The 21,532-nt window shown below is 40.9% G+C and overlaps 2 protein-coding genes across 2 annotated transcripts in view; one reads left to right on the top strand and one right to left on the bottom strand.

The window, feature by feature from the left end:
- Nucleotides 1-21,532, top strand: part of LOC124613745 — a 220,269-nt gene that overhangs the window by 195,340 nt on the left and 3,397 nt on the right. The window contains exons 10-14 of the mRNA XM_047142462.1: nucleotides 12,182-12,354; nucleotides 14,229-14,948; nucleotides 16,535-16,742; nucleotides 19,909-20,059; nucleotides 20,455-20,721. Coding sequence (XP_046998418.1) covers nucleotides 12,182-12,354; nucleotides 14,229-14,948; nucleotides 16,535-16,742; nucleotides 19,909-20,059; nucleotides 20,455-20,721 — 1,519 coding nt within the window. The remainder of the gene's footprint in view (nucleotides 1-12,181; nucleotides 12,355-14,228; nucleotides 14,949-16,534; nucleotides 16,743-19,908; nucleotides 20,060-20,454; nucleotides 20,722-21,532) is intronic.
- Nucleotides 17,528-21,532, bottom strand: part of LOC124612895 (tetratricopeptide repeat protein 30A) — a 161,263-nt gene continuing 157,258 nt past the window's right edge. The window contains exon 15 of the transcript XR_006979580.1: nucleotides 17,528-17,554. The gene's annotated coding sequence lies outside the window, so the exon portion shown is untranslated. The remainder of the gene's footprint in view (nucleotides 17,555-21,532) is intronic.

The following is a 21,532-nucleotide window of genomic DNA, read 5'->3' as shown; positions in this document are numbered from 1 at the left end:
GGTAATAAACGTGTAATACAACTACTATAATACTTATTTACAATGAACTTATTACTGCACTGAAATGGTGCAGAAGTTAGATTGTACTTACTTACTTACACACACACACACACACACACACACACACACACACACACACACACACACAATGAACAGTGGTGTTGACTATTGATGTTGCTACTGTTCGTAGAGTTGATGCATCTGCACCCCAGGTTGATGGCAGACTTCTTGGCAACATTTTTGTTCAGTATTTGGTAAGCCGAACTGCGAGCAGCAGTGTTGTTTTAGTTCACTGTAAAAGTCCGAAGTGGATCGAGGGAGCTAAGATTCATCAGAGCAGAGCCGTAAATTTCTGTACACATGATACAGCGAGATCATCTTAATTATATCTACTCCGTTCTTTGTACCGTCGTCGAATATTATTACCGGTTTCCAGTGAGCTCCTGGATCGGCATAAATTATTGCGCCATTGTCTACGTCAAAATAACCACTTTATTAGGCTGTATGTTTAACCTCTCTCTCTCTCAAATATTTATTTTTGATATAGTCTGTTTTTATGTTAGTACAATTGGTTATAAGTTGAATGATGCTGTCGTCAAAAAAAAAAGGGGGGCGAGGGGGGGGGGGGGCAATTATCAATAGTAGTTTTGTCATATAATTCTCTTAGGACCAGGAGGCACATATAAAATGTTAGGGCTTAGAGATCTTCCTGTATTCAGAATAGGAATGTTTGACCAGACAGTGTCGTCTACGCCAGTGAAAAAATGAACCTCATCATATGCAAATTCGGGACTCTTTTCCAGTTGATTCACCAGGTATTTCTTCCTCTTGCTCATACTCAGACTGGCGGTCTCGCTCTTCTAGAAAACCATCTTGATCGCTAGAATTCGAGTCTGGAATATCTTCCTAATTGTGAGTCTCCGCCAACCACACTAGAATTCGAACATCTTACATCTTCTCTATAGTGTTTCTAAAGTTTCATGAAATTACATGATTATTTCACATGTTTATACATTCTAAAAATGAGTCAATGTAATAAACATATTCTAACAATAAAAATGGAACAAAACACTGAGGAAAGACTGTTTCAAAAGTATTTACGCAACTGGTCGCGCGCATTATGGTATAGCGCTGTCTTCGCAGAACCGCTGTGACAACCACGGACGACCGGCGCTCGTTCAAAACTGTGTCCACCAACAGTCCATCTTTTATTTATTTATTTTTCCGCGACTGGATAACATACGTAATCCACGCGACTACTGCAGGATTAGTACGCAGCGCATCGGGAAATTTGCTTTCGTGCATAAACGCTCTCAGAGGAATGACGCCCACTTTCATGAGCCGTTGTAGGTAAATATTCACCTCATTGTTTCGCTGCACGAGTATGTCTGTTTCAGTTTTTGAGCTAGTGCTTGACCACTTTTATCTCTAAATGGTACCATGTGTGCAAAAATAAGAGATTTAAACCTACAAATTAATTTTTTTGATCAATCTCTGTGTATGATTCCGAAAAAATAAGTCAATAGTAGGTAGTTGGTGCATTTTATCGCTACCAGTGAACGAAATTAATTTTTAAGTTTCGTGCCTCAACCTGTATAAACGAAACCCTTAGATCACTTACTTTTCCGTGTTTGTCTGCCCGACTGTTAAGGTCCTTTTCTCAGGATTGGGTCGGCATATCCGGTACAAATTGATGTCGCAAATTAACGTCGATGGTTCCCTTGACGGTGTAACAAAGTTTACGCTCAAAAGATTCGGTTATTCAGGTCACATAATTTAATACTCGCACACTGACTCATCAAAATCAATTGAATACTTCTCGTTGACCTATTATCATGAAATTCGGCAAGAAGCAAAGTTTTCATAGTACAAGTTAAATAAAAAATCTGAAACTTGTTAAATTATAATTATATCACATAAAAATATATTTCTGGCATTTGAACATACATTGCAGTCATTACCTGTCAAAAGCATAATAGACAGACATTACTGCATGCGAACATAAAATGTAGGTTGTAGTCGTGTTTTATTAAGTAAATAAGAAAACGTTTTATTAAATTTGCTCTCTCTACATATGTAGGCTGAAGTTTGCTGCTCGCTTCTTTTGGTGTGTCCAGACTAATCTCAAGAACTGCTGTAGAGATTTTGATACGGTCTTGGAATTCCCGGGACCAGTATCTTGCTAGTATCGATATCGATAACAGGCAAAAATCTGTGGGTTTCGTATTCCCAGGATGTATGAACTAAATTATATTTCCAGTGTGGATGAACTAAGTTATATATAACTAAGTTTGTACGAAGTCCCCATTGCGCGAGTGCTACTCACACTTGGGTAATTTTTTAAAATCTCATGTACGTTAACAGTTAATGGAACTGTAACTACTCCTATATTTTTTGAGCTGTCAAAGTAAGCAATTAGTTGAATTGTTACACCGCTTCGTCTTTCACTTTGTTGCCAGTGGGGAAAATATCCGCAGCCGAAGCCTGTGACTTTCTATGCTGGATGAAAGTTCGACGTTTGTCCTTCTTAGTGAACTATGGGTGTATTCCAAGTGCCACCAATGGACTTACACGTTGACAGAGTGCTTATGAGTGAAAAGATAACCGGTTTGTGGTCTAAAAGCCTATTTTTGAGCTATTGTCTGGCAATAGCCTTAAACCGAAATTCAGCCATCAAGATGCGTCGTTTGTATTTTACCTGTAACTACGAAATTATTTACCAAGAGCCGACGTATGTTGAACATTTTCCACATATTTCATAAAACTATGAAACACGAAACTGTTTAGGTAACACAGCAAGTACACAACAACAGCTGTAATTATTAAATGAGGTTGAAATGAATGAAGTTCCGAAGTGTCGCTCTGTTCGGGTCCTGCATCGGCGACCTCCGCGTGCGCCGGCTGTACGCTTCAGTTAAGAACAGGCCGTCGCTCTGGAATTCGCAAACATATCGGCAAGCCACGGGGTGGGGCTGCTCCGTGCTTTGTTTGGAGGCCTGCCAAGCGATTGCGCAAGACAGAGGCAGGGGCAGGGGCGCGGGCGCCTGCGTTCTGTTCGCCTCGCCGCCTCGCGGCTCCGTCGCTCAGCGGAGGCTGCGACAGTGCGGTAGTATCCTTAAAATCAACATCAATATTTCGGCAACTGTGCTGTGACCACGCGAGCTGCCGAGGTTGTATGTTGTGTGTTAAAAAAAAACCGGACCTCACACTCGCAACTCTCTGATGCCGTTTGTTTTTGAAATGTTTGAATTTCGTAATGAAGAATTATTTCAAATGGGGAAAAAATGGTGCTACCAAATTCATGCACTGTACATATCTTCATCACACCAGTGAAGAACGTTTCTTAAATGTAAATATTCAATCTGTCTCCTTCCCACCCTCTTGTAACATGAAATCAGACTGGAAACAAACTGCCGACACGCAGACGGTAGCTTATGATTTTTCGGAAGACACTTTGAGAAGTACACCTATCTAATTGTGTGTGACGTTTTCTCGATTTTCTCGTATGCGTCACAGAAACTTCACGTTTTACCATTGCCATGAAAATTTTATTAGCTGCGAGTCTTTTTGCTGCTTTGAAGACCGACATTTGTGGGCTGCTTAAGCCTTGTGGGCCAGCTCATACTTGTGGGCCAGCTTATACCACGCATAAATGCGCGTGATGTCAAAAAATTGGACACGCCAAACATTTTCCGAGTAAAACTTGGATGGCTGTCGTCTTGTATTAGCCACGTAGAGTTTGGTAACGTGTTTACCGCTGCTGGAACGCCTCACATTCACAGATGTCGTTATTGTTCTTGTAGGATATTTTGAAAGGTGATATTACTCTTAGAAACAAGGAAACAAAGCTCAATAAACATAAGCCTGGAAACCCGTACTCTTTTTTTTTTTTTTTTTTTTTTTTTTTTTTTTTTTTTTTTTTTTTTTTAGATCCGAAGGATTGTTCATAGGAGGTACTCAACGTGATGCCCATCCACGGCAGTGTATCTGTCCGTAGTGCATTGTTTGGATTACAGCAATTGTTCATGAAATACTGCTAAAACAAGAGGGTGACTCACAGATTAAGCTGCAGCCAATCGTTCCACATTGGTTCCAAGATTTTGGTCCACTAAATTTAGCACGCGAAACTCCATCTCAGGAGCAGCAAATAGGTCTTTTACCTTTGGTGTTACTACAGAACCTGTGATCTTAAAACGCTGAAAATTCTGCCAAACAAGTTATTAAGCTGTACACCACCACGTGGATATTACTGGGTGTGTATGGCGTCGCAATCACTTCCATTTGCTGAAGCACCGCGGAAAATATATACTGGACAATTCGTACGCACAAACAGCTCAATAACAGCAGACACAAAAGCGAAACAACCTGTGTAAGCGGGTAAAATAATTCGATACGTAACCAGACTTGGGAGAAATTTATTGTACTACAACATACACTAATACGAATGAAATTACAGTACAAGACAAATCGAACCACACAGCTGAATGCAGAGTAATGTGTACCATGGGATGATGTGATACAGAAACATCAGAACACTTCGTTGGCCCTGATGACGGGGCGCCAATGCAACGACTCTGCTCATATCCACTGGAAAGAGTCTTTCGGCACCTCCTACGAACTAGTTTTCAGATCTCAAACTAAATTTTGGGTGGCTTAGGGGATAATCAATAACCATCAAAACGCGACAGAAAGTTCCAGTCTGTATCATATAGCGTCTATCTATTTTTTTAAAAAAATCACTGGATCTATGAAAGAAAACGAATTCTTTTATTCTACATGGTGATACTTAAACACAAATAGAATGATATTCCTGCTTGCTTGAAGTGAATGTACTATTCGGTAACTTTCGCTGCCAGAGTAGCAGTACATGCCAGTTCTCGAACGACCTCCAAGCGGGTTCCCGATTTAATATGCCATACTGATCAGCATAATTGGCCGTTACAGCTTATGCTCGGTCTGCGGGTACCGTTACGATTCGCTTGCGTGGCATGACTTTCGATTTTTTCTCACTGACAAAAGACAAAGTTAATTATTGTGGGATATCAAGAAAAGGGGAAGAGGACCGGCATTAATTATCTTTCATGGAGCTTCATGCGATCATGATCTACAATGTGTCAGTTTTATCAAAACTGCAAAAATATACACGACTATATCTGGTTGTTAACAGATAAATCCATAAATTGTTAATAATATTTGCCCTTAAGGTTTTAAGAAACGAAAACAAAGTATGCTAGGAATGTCAAGATTCAATGGAGCGAGTTATCGCAGGGTGAACCGCTAGTTATGCCACTGCTTATGAATTTTTGTGCATTATCGGTAAGCTGTCTATTCTGTGTTGGAGCCATTGGTGAATATTTGAACGACGAAATACACTCCTGGAAATTGAAATAAGAACACCGTGAATTCATTGTCCCAGGAAGGGGAAACTTTATTGACACATTCCTGGGGTCAGATACATCACATGATCACACTGACAGAACCACAGGCACATAGACACAGGCAACAGAGCATGCACAATGTCGGCACTAGTACAGTGTATATCCACCTTTCGCAGCAATGCAGGCTGCTATTCTCCCATGGAGACGATCGTAGAGATGCTGGATGTAGTCCTGTGGAACGGCTTGCCATGCCATTTCCACCTGGCGCCTCAGTTGGACCAGCGTTCGTGCTGGACGTGCAGACCGCGTGAGACGACGCTTCATCCAGTCCCAAACATGCTCAATGGGGGACAGATCCGGAGATCTTGCTGGCCAGGGTAGTTGACTTACACCTTCTAGAGCACGTTGGGTGGCACGGGATACATGCGGACGTGCATTGTCCTGTTGGAACAGCAAGCTCCCTTGCCGGTCTAGGAATGGTAGAACGATGGGTTCGATGACGGTTTGGATGTACCGTGCACTATTAAGTGTCCACTCGACGATCAACAGTGGTGTACGGCCAGTGTAGGAGATCGCTCCCCACACCATGATGCCGGGTGTTGGCCCTGTGTGCCTCGGTCGTATGCAGTCCTGATTGTGGCGCTCACCTGCACGGCGCCAAACACGCATACGACCATCATTGGCACCAAGGCAGAAGCGACTCTCATCGCTGAAGACGACACGTCTCCATTCGTCCCTCCATTCACGCCTGTCGCGACACCACTGGAGGCGGGCTGCACGATGTTGGGGCGTGAGCGGAAGACGGCCTAACGGTGTGCGGGACCGTAGCCCAGCTTCATGGAGACGGTTGCGAATGGTCCTCGCCGATACCCCAGGAGCAACAGTGTCCCTAATTTGCTGGGAAGTGGCGGTGCGGTCCCCTACGGCACTGCGTAGGATCCTACGGTCTTGGCGTGCATCCGTGCGTCGCTGCGGTCCGGTCCCAGGTCGACGGGCACGTGCACCTTCCGCCGACCACTGGCGACAACATCGATGTACTGTGGAGACCTCACGCCCCACGTGTTGAGCAATTCGGCGGTACGTCCACCCGGCCTCCCGCATGCCCACTATACGCCCTCGCTCAAAGTCCGTCAACTGCACATACGGCTCACGTCCACGCTGTCGCGGCATGCTACCAGTGTTAAAGACTGTGATGGAGCTCCGTATGCCACGGCAAACTGGCTGACACTGACGGCGGCGGTGCACAAATGCTGCGCAGCTAGCGCCATTCGACGGCCAACACCGCGGTTCCTGGTGTGTCCGCTGTGCCGTGCGTGTGATCATTGCTTGTACAACCCTCTCGCAGTGTCCGGAGCAAGTATGGTGGGTCTGACACACCGGTGTCAATGTGTTCTTTTTTCCATTTCCAGGAGTGTATGTTATTGAGGCATTAATAAATCCGAAAGTACCTGTGCAAATGAACCGTCGCATGACGATCAGATTTTAGCTTCCCATTGCTGATGTATGGGCCACAGTAATTAAATGTTTGATCTGATAGCAACAGCAGAACCTTAAAAGAATTTAAAAACACAACCAATTGTTTGTCTTTACTTTGGCACCCTAAGATCGAATTCTTTGTATTTTTGATATCAGAAACTGGAGGAATGAAATATGCTTATCAAATCTAATGTTGTCTCCATACCAAAATACATTTCTATCTTCGAAGATAATGAGGTAATATTCGGGTTAAACAGAGTGGATAAAGCAATATAAATCAAAGTGAGCGTACTATCTTGGAATACCTTGAGTGCTGCGCGTGGACAGTTGTGAGTTCTGCGGGTGGCCTAACCGGGCAGGCAAAAACGGAAAAAAGTTTCATTTGTCATCGCTCGTTGCGTACATTAGGGAAGATTAGAAAATCTCAAATTCGCGCTGACATTATCCTTTCGCTGAAAAAGTAAAGTACGGTTGTTTGCCAGTGGCGTTTATTGCATTTCCTCTCGATCTTGAGACATCTAGACACTCTCGTTTTTGTTGTCGCTGAAATCATTACGAAAGCGTTCACTGAGTGTTATTGTTCGAAGGCAGAAACGTACCCTTTCAGTCTTCGTACGTTAATAGGAAAACATAGGAAGCAGAGCTGTTTGACATGAGTAATCTACTTTTTCCGGAGCAAAGGTTATTTTTCCTCTCCGAAGCTACAAAAATACTACTGCTTTAATGCTCATTTACTGTGACATTAGCAACTGATAGCCAGATGTGTGGCAATAGTAGTGAGATGGTTAGCGTCAGCATTCACTCACATTTCAAAGATAAGCACACTAACTCTGTAGTTTATATGCGTATCAGGGGACATAACGAAGAGCCATAAATTATGCATGCTTAGACATGTTTCCTGTAACCAGTGTTATCAGGATAAGAACAGAGGGCCGAAACAGGAAGAAGACTCATTATTCTGTGTGTTTCTGTAACTCTGCAGTTTGCGTTAAAAAGTGGTTCAAATGGCTCTGAGCACTATGGGACTTAACTACTGTGGTCATCAGTCCCCTAGAACTTAGAACTATTTAAACCTAACTAACCTAAGGACATCACACACATCCATGCCCGAGGCAGGATTCGAACCTGCGACCGTAGCAGTCGCGCGGTTCCGGACTGCGCGCCTAGAACCGCTAGACCACCGCGGCCGGCGTTAAAAAGTGGTTGTAAATGCAGTATACCATTGAAATGAGTCCGTCTATCAAGTGACTAGTCCTATGGCTTACCGCCAGTCTTATATCTAAACTATGTTATGTTTTAACTCATACCATCCCGCCCCATGACGAGCTTTGTTACTTATACGAACTTCAAGCATACTTTCTAAAATACCATTTTTGACTATGTTGCAATGATTTGAAAATGGGTCCCGGCCCGAAACTAGTCATAGAGTGAATAAAAAAAGTGAAATTTGCAACTTTGGCTGGTTTTTCATTGTACTGATTGTTACTCTTATCACATGAATTTTCGTATTTCGTATGCTTTTTTTTCGTAATGAATATCACATTTGTAGTTCATTACATTGCTATTTTACCATTTTTTTAAAAAAATGGCTCTGAGCACTATGGGACTTAACTTCTAAGGTCATCAGTCCCCTAGAACTTAGAACTACTTAAACCTAACTAACCTAAGGACATCACACACATCCATGCCCGAGGCAGGATTCGAACCTGCGACCGTAGCGGTCTCTCGGTTCAAGAGTGTAGCGCCTAGAACCGCACGGCCACTCCGGCCGGCAAACTGCCTTCCATGGGCACCAAGCATTACTTGGGGACCGGTGGATGGTAGCAGTAGTAGTAATAGTGTAGTAGTTTCATTCATCCGTGAATCAATTTTATGAGGGTATTGGACATTACTTTTACGGACAAGAAAATTAATATATACACAGACGTTTACATACATACAGGCACATTTTCGCAAGGATAGGACAGATAGTCGGCCGTGGTTATACAATTAGGAAACATTAGGAAGTAATTTAGGAAAAAAACTAGATTTGGATTGCCAGTTCAGGATTAGAGCCTCTATCCTCCCAAATACAAGGCCCGTTTGTTAACAATAGCGCAACCTCACTCGGTTTTCTCCTAGTGTGCAATGGTGTTATGTTCTTCTGTTATGCCAGACTATTTTCTGCAGCAGCGTCTTTTATGCGGCCCTCGCTCCCAATTGTTCGTGCACGGTTGTTAAACACTGAACATGTCACGTTTAAGGGCCGTACACACGCACTAGCCAACCGACGGCGGCTCGACAAATAGGACGTGTGTAGGCGCTTTGGCCGACCGACCGAGCAGCTTTTCCTGTCGGGCCTTCTGTTGGGCACATTCACAATTTCACCCAGCGGCCCTCCGTCCCCGCAGAACTTCACCCACCAAATCGACCCAACCGCCCGACAATACTTCGTCTGTCGTCATTGCGCGCAGGATTAAAAGCTGTTTATTGCACATGACAGAGTGTGAAGCGGACGGAACAACAATGACAAGAGTTTCTGGAGAAATTTAAAGTTTCAGATGTTTACGGGACACGCCGTGCGAGGAGTATAGCAATGTTGTTGTTGTGGTCTTCAGTCGTGAGACTGGTTTGATGCAGCTCTCCATGCTAATCTATCCTGTGCAAGCTCCTTCATCTCCCAGTACCTACTGCAACCTACATCCTTCTGAATCTGCTTAGTGTATTCATCTCTTGGTCTCCCTCTACGATTTGTACCCTCCACGCTGCCCTCCAATGCTAAATTTGTGATCCCTTTATGCCTCAGGACATGTACTACCAACCGATCCCTTCTTCTAGTCAAGTTGTGCCACAAACTTCTCTTCTCCCCAATCCTATTCAATACCTCCTCATTAGTTACGTGATCTACCCACCTAATCTTCAACATTTTTCTGTAGCACCACATTTCGAAAGCTTCTATTCTCTTTTTGTCCAAACTATTTATTGTCCATGTTTCACTTCCATACATGGCTACACTCCATACAAATACTTTCAGAAACGACTTCCTGACACTTAAATCTATACTTGATGTTAACAAATTTCTCTTCTTCAGAAATGCTTTCCTAAGCTTTTGACAATGTTGACTGGAATACTCTCTTTCAAATTCTAAAGGTGGCAGGGGTAAAATACAGGGAGCGAAAGGCTATTTACAATTTGTACAGAAACCAGTATAGCGATAGAGCAACAAAAAATGAAGTACTTTTTAACGAATCCAAAATGGTTTAATGTGGTACATAGAGTAAAAGATATGTATATTATGAATAAAAGTCCGTCGACCATCTCTATATATTTATTTATTTATTTATTTATTTAACCTGACCAGATTAGGGCCATCGGGCCCTCTCTTACATCGGACCAGTGTTTCACACATGCAGCATTTCACACATCAGAGTTACATCATGAACATAGTTTAAATGAGAAAATTAGCTTACTCTAGTGACAATATGAATAAAGAGTAGTGACTAAGACCTAATAAAGTAAATGCGGAAGTATTTTTACAACAGTTGCTATACATACATATTATGATAAAAGCAATAATAATAACAGTAAAACAAAAAATCAAATAATAATGATGAATATGACTAAGACCTAATAAAGTAAATGCTGGCAGTATTTTTACATCAGGTGCTATACATACAGATTATGGTGAAAGCAATAATAATAACAGTAAAAAAAATCAAATAATAATGACAAACATGAGAAAGAGTGGCAATAATAATGAAGGTTTGTGCAGATGTACATTAATATATTGGTGTGTAAAGTAAATGTTTACTAGTATAGCGAGTTTTGGGTAAGGGAGCTTTAAGGAGGGGGAGAGAGGGAAGTAATGAGATGAAGTGCACTCATGTACAGAGGAAGGCATTACTGTTGCTTAAGTAGATACGTCATTAACTGTTTTTTGAAGCCGGTCATGTTTTTAAGTTCTCTAACATAACGAGGGAGGTTATTCCAGAGTCGGGTTCCCGCTACTGTAAAGGACTTGGAGAAGGTGACTGAGCGATGCAGTGGAACGGAGAGGATTTGTAGATTTGTAGGTTTTATTTCCTATACTTATCGGAAATGGAATCTAAAAACTGAAATAGTGACAGATTAGATCTTAGATTTCATTTACGATACGTATCGGAAACAAAATCTAAAAACCAAAATGTAGACAGTCGATGGACTTTTATTCGTAAAATAAATTGCTTCACTGTTAGAAGTGTTAAAAAATCCGGCCTACATCCAAGCCTTCTGCTATGAACAGCAAAATGTAAGACAGTTCTAACAGTTGCTAATGCTTCATTTCGTATGTTCCTGTTGTATTTATTAGATGATGTGCGCTATTGCCATTTGTAGTCTTTCTCGTAATTTGCAATTAGTAGGAAACTTACAGAAGACATATTTTATGCTACGTACATAAATGAATGCAACTTACATAAATAAATGCATAACGTTTACAGAACACCTTTGTTTTACTTAGTTTGTTTTACCATGATGTGTTCCCTCAGGCAACTGTAAATCACGTTGCCGGTTTCAGGAACCATTTTAAATAACAATAGTGGGGATACAACTGCACTGAATTTAGGGTCCTCGTAACTTCTGTTAGTGGCTATAAACGGCAATGTAGCGAACAGTCATTCCTTACAGCCCCTCTCATGACAACTCTTCTGCGTTAAGACTGGTTTGATGATGATGAGCAGCTCCGAGAACAAGTTCCATCCATTGTTATATAATTACAAAAATCATCGACACCCTGTTCCTTAAGTGACAGAGCTTGGGTAATTTCTTTCTTTACCTTCTTAGCTCTACAACGAGCAAATGAAATCCCAGTTTTGTTTCTGTGTAAAACCAGGCAGCATCTCGTTGAACATAACCTCAGTGAACTATTTGCAACCGGCGATAGGAATAGTGCGACGCTGTAATCGCTGAGTACGGTCCGTCGGGACGTGTAGGCTGCACACGAAATTAGTCGGTCGCTGCGTCGCGTCTTTCAGTAGCTCAGAATTGGAAAATTTCGCAATGGTTGTTTCGGAAAACGCGGATCGCAGACGCGGATATCTCTGATGATGATTCAGACGAGACGAGACAGTATATAGCGACAGCGCGTAGCGTCCCCTAATCATCTAAACACGCAGCGCGTAAGGCCGAGGCTCCGTAAACAGAGCGGCCAGGGCCACGCCACGCCACACCACGTCAGTCCGTCCACTGGCAGTTCGTCAAGGCGCAGAAGTGCGCGTGCGCGAGGGCGTCACCGCCCAAATTACTGTGGCAGCAGCAGCAGTCGACCGGTGGATGTCTCGCACTCACGACATGTGTTTCTGCCGTTGCAGGAGCACGTCCAAGGCGTCGTACCTGGCGTACCGGCGGGAGCGCGCCGAGCGATGCCTGCCCGCGCTCGAGGGCAGCTACAAGCGGACCATGTCGCCCCCGGGCGCCGAGGACGGCCTGCACCCGGGCCACGCTCCGCCGCCCGCCGCTGCGGAGGAGCGACTCGCCTCTCCAGGTGCACATCCTCTCAATTACTAATACTTAACTGATCCCCGAGGCCTGCACGTCACGTCACTGCTTTGACTCGCTCCGCCGCCACCGCTCATAACCTGGAAGCATCTGTTCGTAGTGATGCGTCAAAGGCATTTTATTTATAAAGGTCCGTCTCGATCATAAATTCTACAATTCACAATTACGGTTTCGGCCATTCCAATCTTCAGATCTGTTAAAAATAGAAAAACAGTGTTTAACCAACTAAGTTCAATTAGCTGAAGCATAAAAATGTTAACAGGATTACCAGCCATACATACCGTAAAAATATTCTGGTGTAGGCATCGACATCAAAATCTAAATATCTAGGTATGTAGGAAGTGCTGGTAATGGCCTAGATGTGTTTAGTATTTGTACAAATAACTGAGGCCAGTAAAGGGCAATATAACTTGGCTACACGAGTAACGGGTATCCTAAATTGAACAGTTAAAATAAATTTACAGTACAATACCCATTTACCCTAGCTATAGTGCCCTCTACTGCCCTCAGTTATTTATATAAATGTTAGACACATCCAGGCCATCGTAGCACTTTGTATGTATCTTCTAGATATATAGATTTTGGCTTTTATACCTACATCAGAATATATTTGTGGTATGTATGGCTGGTATGTGAGCTGTTAATCTTGTCAGAATTTTTATCTTTCTTGTGCAGAGCTGCTGTAGCTTTTGCTTCAGCTCATTGAATTTAGTTCGTTACACCACTGTTTATGTACTTGTTACAGATGTAAAGATGGCAAGGGCCAAACCCAGTAATTGTGAACTGTACAATTTACATGATCGAGACGGACCTTTACAAATAAAGTGCTGTAATGTGATCACAGCTTTATTTACACACTTTGTCTTCAGTTGAGCAAAAGCTTTTAACTGTGTAAATCACAGTATTCTTATAAATAAATTCAGAGTTTAGCAAGATCATCCTTCTGTGTGCATTTTATTCAGTAGTGAATGCATCTTTATGGATGAAGAAATTAATTTAAAGTGTATATGAGGGGCAGTCAGACAACAACTAGACAGACGGAACAAAAGTGATTGTCACAACTGTTAATACATTTATCCTACTGAGACAAACTAGTCAATGCCTTCACAGTAAAATCTTTGCAGTTCCCTACAGAACTGTGATTGTGCCCAGGCACGCATCCCTTCATCCGAATCAAATCGATGGCCACAAATGTCTTTCTTCAGGGCTTTAAAAATACGGAAACCACACGGGCAGACATTGGGATGGTACGGAGAATGTGTAAGGGCTTCCCACCGAAACTTCTGCAGCTTATTCAAAACAACCTTCCCGACATGGGGGACCACCCTAGTTTCACTACAAAGCTCTTACACATACCCTGTACAGTCCCAAACTCTCCCCGTGTGATTTCCATATTTCTGGGCATTTGTTGCCGTCAATTTGTTTCGGACAAAGAGTTGTAAACATTTTTCCGTGAAGGCACTCACCATCTTGTCTCACTGTGGAAGAAATGTATTAACAGTTATGGCACTTCCTTCTGAAATGGTAAACAGTTTACCTACTTTTTTTCCATCGGTCCAGTTTTTATATGACTGCCCCTTATATTATTGCTGTGATCAGTGAGCCAAGAATACAGTTGAATTACAGTTAAGGTGCCAATGCATGTTGTTTAACACGAGTCTCTGTCCTGTTGTCGTTGCAGAGAGCGAGAGCGTTACTTTTGTAAATGGAAATCTTCCATTGTTGAACTGTTGTGGTTCCAAGTTTACACTTTGCGACATTATTTTGTTATTTGATTACATACTAGGTTAAAGTTTTCTTTGTTTAACATTAAGATGTAAGATTCAATTTGTACTTATACCACGTAACTGTGTACTGCAGAATGCGAACGACTTGCTGTGCCGGAACGAGCAGCAGTAGAGGAGAATGAACAGAGAGAAGACAGACAAGAAGCAGCCTTGCCATCACCTCTTAACCACGGCAAGTCATCTTCGGTGTCCAGTTCCGTTCCTCCGACAGTGACTGATGATGGCACACTTCTGGACACGGGACCACCCCCTGACAGTTTAGAGTTAAAGAACGTGTACGGTAGTAGGGAGCTCAGGGCAGAGGACGAAGAGGACTGTAAGTCACATATAGACAGTGAGCAGTCGTACAGGCTAGGAGAGGAAATAGAGCGGAGTGAACAAGGGTCAGAGGCCCGTTGGGAAGACAGTGCCACTGAGAGTACGCGTGGTGAGACAGAGAGCCAGCACAGCCAGCAGAGTGTGGGGCCTGTGGTTACTGAGCAGCTGCAGCTGGTGCAGCGTTCAGAGGTCGTCTTGCGTGTCAATGCAGCCACCAGCGATGCTGCCTCGCAAACTGAGCTGGACGAACCTCCGTCCCCAGTCCGGACACAGTCGCAGTCACATCTGGAAACCTCACCAGAGCAGCAGCAGCAGCAGCAGCAGCAGCAGCAGCAGGAGCCACAGCAACAACAGGCACCACAGCAGGGGTGGCCACCCGCACGAAGGAAGCTGCAGGAGGAGATAGACTGTGAGGAGCTCTCACTTGATCTCGCCAGCAAATTGCCACCAACTGACAAGTTGCAGGGCATTCTTGGTAAGCCCTTATCCTCTGTTTCCATAGTGTGTTTTAATGTTAGGGCTAGTAATGTAGCCATGAAGCTCAAAACTGTTCAGAATATTGTTCACCTTGGAATTCGTAGGTTTAAATCTAGAATGAAATTTTTTTTCGTACATGAAAACTGTAATTGTGCCCCACTGTTTGAAATTCAATTGGAATTAACAACAAAGGATGCAAATTGTAGTTCCAGCACTCATGGAAGTGAAAGCTGTTTTACCTCCAGACACTAATGGTGAAAAATTAATTTAGTGCAGCTTCTACTCATTAATATTCATTCTGCATTACACGGTTCTTTAAGTCAACTGCAGTGAGAAGCGTTGCAGGCTGTTTAACTTCAGTACCTCTGAATGATCCTATCTTGATCATTCACAAATTTCTGTCTCATTCCGTGTTGCAGCTGTAATCATTCCTTAACACCAGCTGATATGTAAATATTGAGGAAAGGTGATTAAAGTAAAAGCTATTAAATCAGTTTTCTTTTTTTCTTCATCTTTGTAATGTAGGGAAAAAATGCACTTGTAAACTGCCTTTATTTGAAATTTGTCACTTTTATTCCTGCAGAATGACACAATTTAAAGAACTTTTATTCTCCTTATTTATAGGAAGAACAGCTGTCTGTGAAATGGCACATATGTTGTACGTAATAATGTCTCAGGTTCGATCATCTGTTTGGTTGTGATACTTACATTTTTACTGTATAATATCTGTATTTTATCATTATTAAGTCATGTTCTATAGCTGAATTATTTATTACAGGCTTTTGAGCCTATAAGATATGGTGAACCTACTCCATATTAATAAATATTGGTCTGGTACAGGGTCAGGCAAGGAATGATTATTATGCAGTGTCCTGCACCTATTTAGGTGAATGCTAGGCTGATCCCTTGTCTCAAAACTTTTTTTTTTCATTTGTCTGTATTTTTATTGTGAGGCATAGTTTACATTATTCACAGACAAATGGTATACTTATTTCTTAGACTTTCATACCAGAATGGATATCTGTGTGCAGAAACAAGTGCTACATCCATCAGTGGCAATGTTTTAGTACATTCGCTCTCTACAATGGACATAGGATAATGCCAGGAAGAAGGGGACATACTACTGGCGATCATTGCTGCCAAATGCTAAATCTCTCTGATGCCTTAACTTACCCAGTTTTTAGCCAATTATGCTCACTTCTCTATATGAGTTATTGTTTCAGAACTTTACCTACAACATGCAATTCAGAAAACTGCTTTACATAACTGTTCCAGCAGTGTACAGTTACTTACAAGACAATTCCAGGCTGGTTTCGAATTCATTACTATGAACCAACCATAGTTTTAATATACTAACTCTGTTGTAATAACCTTAAGTAAAATGTGAATTCCTGACAGAAAGAAGATGCTCACTTTTATTTCCTTAACTGGAACCGTTCTTTAAAATAGGTAGTACCCCATCACTATGGAAGACTGCTAACAGATCATTTGTTGTTATGAAATAAGTACATTATGATGTCACATATTCGATTCATTCATTCATTTTTCTAAAGGCCACACATAATTTAAGAAATTTTGTTATAGTTCCAGACCCTGATCATAAAAAGCCTACTGATTATGTCAGTGATCTTTTCCGTATTGATGTCACATTACGGCCAAGAGGACCTCTGAGATCTCATTCTTCCCAAAGCAACAGCAGCTGTAGCAGTACCACTGGCGCAAGCAGTTGTGCTAGCAATGCATCCCCTCCACCATCACCAAGCACAAATCAGCAGTCTGAAGCAAACAGCAGGTCAGTAAAAATTACAAAACTTGATTGCATTGTCTTTAACATTATGGGACTAACAGTGGTAAAATTGTAATTAGGCAAACAAATAGCAACATTCCATCATTTTTGGGAGTGCATCCAGCGTATTACTAATTCATGTACTGATATTTTGGCTAACAACTTTTCAGCCATACTCAAGGAGAGTCTCTTGCAAGATTTTTAATGCACTTTACACCATGGAGTAAACATGCATACATCAAAGATAATACTGTTGGTAATAAGAGTGTCAGTCATAGATAGAACATTACGCCTCTATGAGTAAAACAAAGCAAGTGCAAGAGTTAGCAAATCCACAGGGCTTATGAAGTAATAATATCCCAGATGTACTCCTGAAAAATTATGGAATATTTGATCCACCAGGAAAATTTCAAGAAACAAATACCAACAATAGCTACCACTATGAAAAACTTTTACTTCAGGATATTAAATAAACTGGTTTTAGATATTTTGCATAGCTGTTAAATATTAATTATTGTCACTGTATAGATGTACCATAATGAACATTCTGTATATGAATTCTGGCAAAGTCTATTCACTTCAGCAATTGACTTTTTTTTTTCTTTGTTTCCGAAGGGAATGTTTGATACATTTGATTGTATGACAAAGGAGCTATTTTCTTTTTTAATGATATAATTATGTATTGATCACATTTACTAAAAACAATTTATCTAAGTTTATTGTTATAAATGTTGACCACATATCTTGTTTTAAGTATCAAGCATTACTTAAATGCCTTCCCAATACTTGGAGTGCTTCCATCATGCATATGCTCCAAACTGGAAAGAAAAAGTGTTGTATACAAATTCATAATTCTTACATCTTGTGTGACAGGAAGAGGCAGAGTATAGCTTGAACCCTAAAACTGTCAATGATACTATTATAGCATTGCCCTACTATGGTATAGCAATCTGTAACATCACAAAAGAAAGTAATTTTCTGTGTAATAGAATAGGCCAAGACAGATTGTAGAAGATATACTAAATTCTAGGGTGTTTTTCTCTATCATACCACTTTTGTACAACTAAAATGAGTGCATTGTTAATTAATCCTGTCCATTAAGCATTGGAATGTTATACTTTTGTTAATGCTTTAAGAATTTTTCAATTAAAATTTCCCCAGACAAAAGTTGCCAGCATCAAATTTACTCATATTCATAACAGATAGGCATCTGTCTCAATTTATCAGATTTATTACATCTAACCGAACTCTAGCATATTGCACTTAAAGATCTTTGTATACTGAAATATGCTTTACTTGTGAAATACACTAACTAGTCATAATTTTCTAATACAGCAATGATTTTCCAGCCTGCACAAACCCTTGTAGCCCATGTCTTACAACATCATTATCCAGCTGATATATTTAAACTTGCATGTTGATAGTACACTAGACTCTTGCTAAACTGGCCATTCCTCGCACATATGGGTGCCAGATTAGCGAAAGTGTCGCATCGTTGAGAGTTTCTAAAACTTAGTATAAAAACATCAAATCAAAAGATACATTCATTTTTACAGAAAACTTAGTCCTTGAGTGTATACACGCATATTAGTATAACTCGACATTCACTCTGATAAATGTCCCAGAGTTTTGGTTGTCACAATGATAAGCGACGGTAGCATGCTTTATCACACAACGGCTTTACAAGCATTTCATAGGTCCTGCCATGTTTCTGATTGTGGCATAATGTTTGTAACGTCTCCAGCTTCAGCACCAGCAGTTTGACATATCCTCATGTTCTCTCCTCCTATGTCCTCTACTTCATCAGTTTCATCATAACTTTCCTTTAAGCATATGATTACCCCTTTTCTACTGAAGTTTGGTCATAAATAGTAGCTCATCCAACACTGTTGGCAGCAACAAAGGTTTTCTGTGAAGAACCTTAGTTCAGTTTATATCTTATTCAGAGTTTCTGCTTTAGGTCTAGCATAATATGTTTCCCTTTAAAAGCCATGATAGTGATCTGTAAGGAAAGCCACAATTTCAAAGTGTACAGAAATGTTGAACATTGTAATTAACTAACAACATTGTTGCAGATGAAATTTCATTATTGGAGGTGTCATTTCAAGTTGAACTACTAGAAGCTGGAAGTGTGCTGAATTACTGAGAGGCCTGGACTAGTGAGGGCCGTATTAGCGAGAGTTCAGCGCATTTCTTTATTTTTTTGTTTTGCTTCTTATTAATTAAAATATCATGTATCATCTCAGAATATGCAGCCTGTCCCGCCAATAGTGCTCATTTGAAGTTAATTTCTTGTTGTAAAATCGGTGCCAGTTTTCTGATTTCTGGTAGGAATGTTCCCAAGAATGCCAATTGCTATTCTGTTTTTCATTTATTTTAACATTTTCTGTCCTTTGTGTGTTATTTTCTCTGAAAATGAAATTTTAGAGCAGTTCTGATGAGTATCTTTTCCCTGGGTTTAGTAGCTTAGTCTTCAGTTATTCCTGTATTCTCTGTCCTTTCTGAATTAAATTACATCTGTCATTTTTGTGACACTACTTACGCAGAGTATAATAAAACTTAAAAGTCATTCAATATGATTCGTACTTCAGACTGTACTTTCTGATATTTTTCCTTTGCAATTGACAGTATTTTCTTCCTGTTGTCCAGAGACATATACAATTCCATTTTGTTGCACAATGTGTGTAAAAATGATATTTTCATCTCCTGCTGCAAGTGATCACCTTGTTTTGTCTCCTGCTGAGACTCTAGGTTTTCTGAGGTGATAGCATATGTTAAGCATTTTTATTTTCTTTTTGAGATTTTAGTGGATAAAAAGGATAATGCTTCATGTTCTACTGATTCACCATATAAAATAAGTATGTTCCATTTACTGCACTTCAAAAGCTTTTACCACTCATGTGATAAACGACATTCCTTTCCTATCCAAGTTACAAAGTTATGAGCTGTCTACCTTCCAGTTGAGTGTATTACAGTCAGAAATGTGTAGAAAACCTCCACCACACACGTTATCTTTGCTCATAAACTTGCCATATTTTCACACAGTGGGAAGTACTACTTCACTCTGTGAACTGACGAACTAGAATTTTGATACCTTGTTTGATAATTCTCATCGCTTTTTTCCCATTGCACTATGTTGCCAAAGCTACAAAATAACTCTTTATATTTTTAGGGACAGCAACAGCAATCCGGTGAGCCCATTACCAGCTACCTCTGCATATTTCACCACATCCGAATCAAAGGCAAAGTTCCTTACACAGTATGGACGGGACATGAGCCAATTAAATGGCCTGAATGACAACAAGGAACTCCATCAAAAGAAGGTATGAGTTCGAGACTTCTATATGGACAGGCACAATACTAAGTGCAGAATTGTTTGATAGAAAACATACAGTTAACATAATGATGCTTGTACTGTATATCGTTCTAAATTACTGAGAGAAGCTCTCATCCTTGAGGTGTCTAATTTAAAATGTCAGCTTATCTAATTTCAGCATGGAAAAATTAAATACATATATCTGATTTCGTCACAGAGAACATGCAACTCTCAGTAATGACTTAATTCCTCCCTTGTCACTAACTTTTTAATTAGAAGAAATGGTGTGTGGAAAGTCTAACTTCTAATGACATGTCAGAAACAATTTTGGAACACCTCCTTTGTCTGTTGAAACAAATGTGTCCTGAATATATGACCCACACAGTTCATTCTTTCCACCAGGAGGAGCTGATGCTTCGGCTAGATCGGAAACTTGAGGTCCTGAGAGGTGAACATTTGGTGGTAAGGGAAGAATCGCGAGTGAATGATGAACTTGGCGAAAGTGTGGCTGCACAAGTGAGCCGGCTGGCCCGGCCACATGAGGCTGCCAAGTACAGATTGCATGTAGAAGAAGTTGGGAAGATCACCAGTCTCCTCCTCGCACTCTCAGGTCGCCTGGCCCGTGCAGAAAATGCACTTATGGGTCTACCCGACAACCATGCCGACAGGGTGAGTTCACAGTGCAATACAGATAACCTAAACGTGTAAACCATTAGAAGCAACTGAGTGTGTCTATAGAATTAAAGAAATATTACAATGAGAATTTACAATTTTTGGAGTGCAGAACTGTTGTATTTCACCCTGTTTAAATTAGAATGGGTGGCTAGTATCATAGAACTGTTGATACACACATACAAATTACAAAAAAACTATATCCATCTTTGGAGCTTATAGTCCAGTCCTCGGAAAGGAATGTGGGATAGATTGGGGGAAGTCGAAAAGGAGTGGCAGGTCAATCAGACCCTTGTTTGAGAGTGATCCACCTGCAATGTTTATCAGCAGTACTTGGAATTTCAACTCCTGGAGGTTTGTATTGGCCGACCATTCTGCCTCCCTATAATTCTGTAATTTCCTCAATTGAAATTTTTTCTTTTGACGTAACACATTCATCACATTATTTCATTAAAATGTGCAAATACAAATCCCAAAGACAAATTATGTAAAGTAAAATGGTTGTATTCTGTGATTATTATTGAAGTTAATAATAACAATTTGAAAACACAGGACAATGAGTTTCTAGGAGTCAATTCTTCATTAAGGAGGGACAAAGTGTTGTAATGCTGGAGAAAAGTAAAAAGTCTGTGTGAATTATGTTGTGGGAAAGCTAACTTGGGTAAAAGGGAAAAGAAATGATAACAATTAAGTGTTGAAGCCAAATAGGTTAACCATGGTCAAAGAATATGATCCAACACCAAATCAGTTACATCAGTGCAAACAGGGTGGACTGGTATTTAAATTATTGGGTTGGGTTGTTTGACAG

Source organism: Schistocerca americana, chromosome 4, assembly GCF_021461395.2.
Source record: "Schistocerca americana isolate TAMUIC-IGC-003095 chromosome 4, iqSchAmer2.1, whole genome shotgun sequence".
Classification (NCBI taxonomy): Eukaryota; Metazoa; Arthropoda; class Insecta; order Orthoptera; family Acrididae; genus Schistocerca; species Schistocerca americana.
The sequence above is the reverse complement of the archived record's forward strand: the minus strand, read 5'-3'. Positions and strand labels throughout refer to the sequence as shown.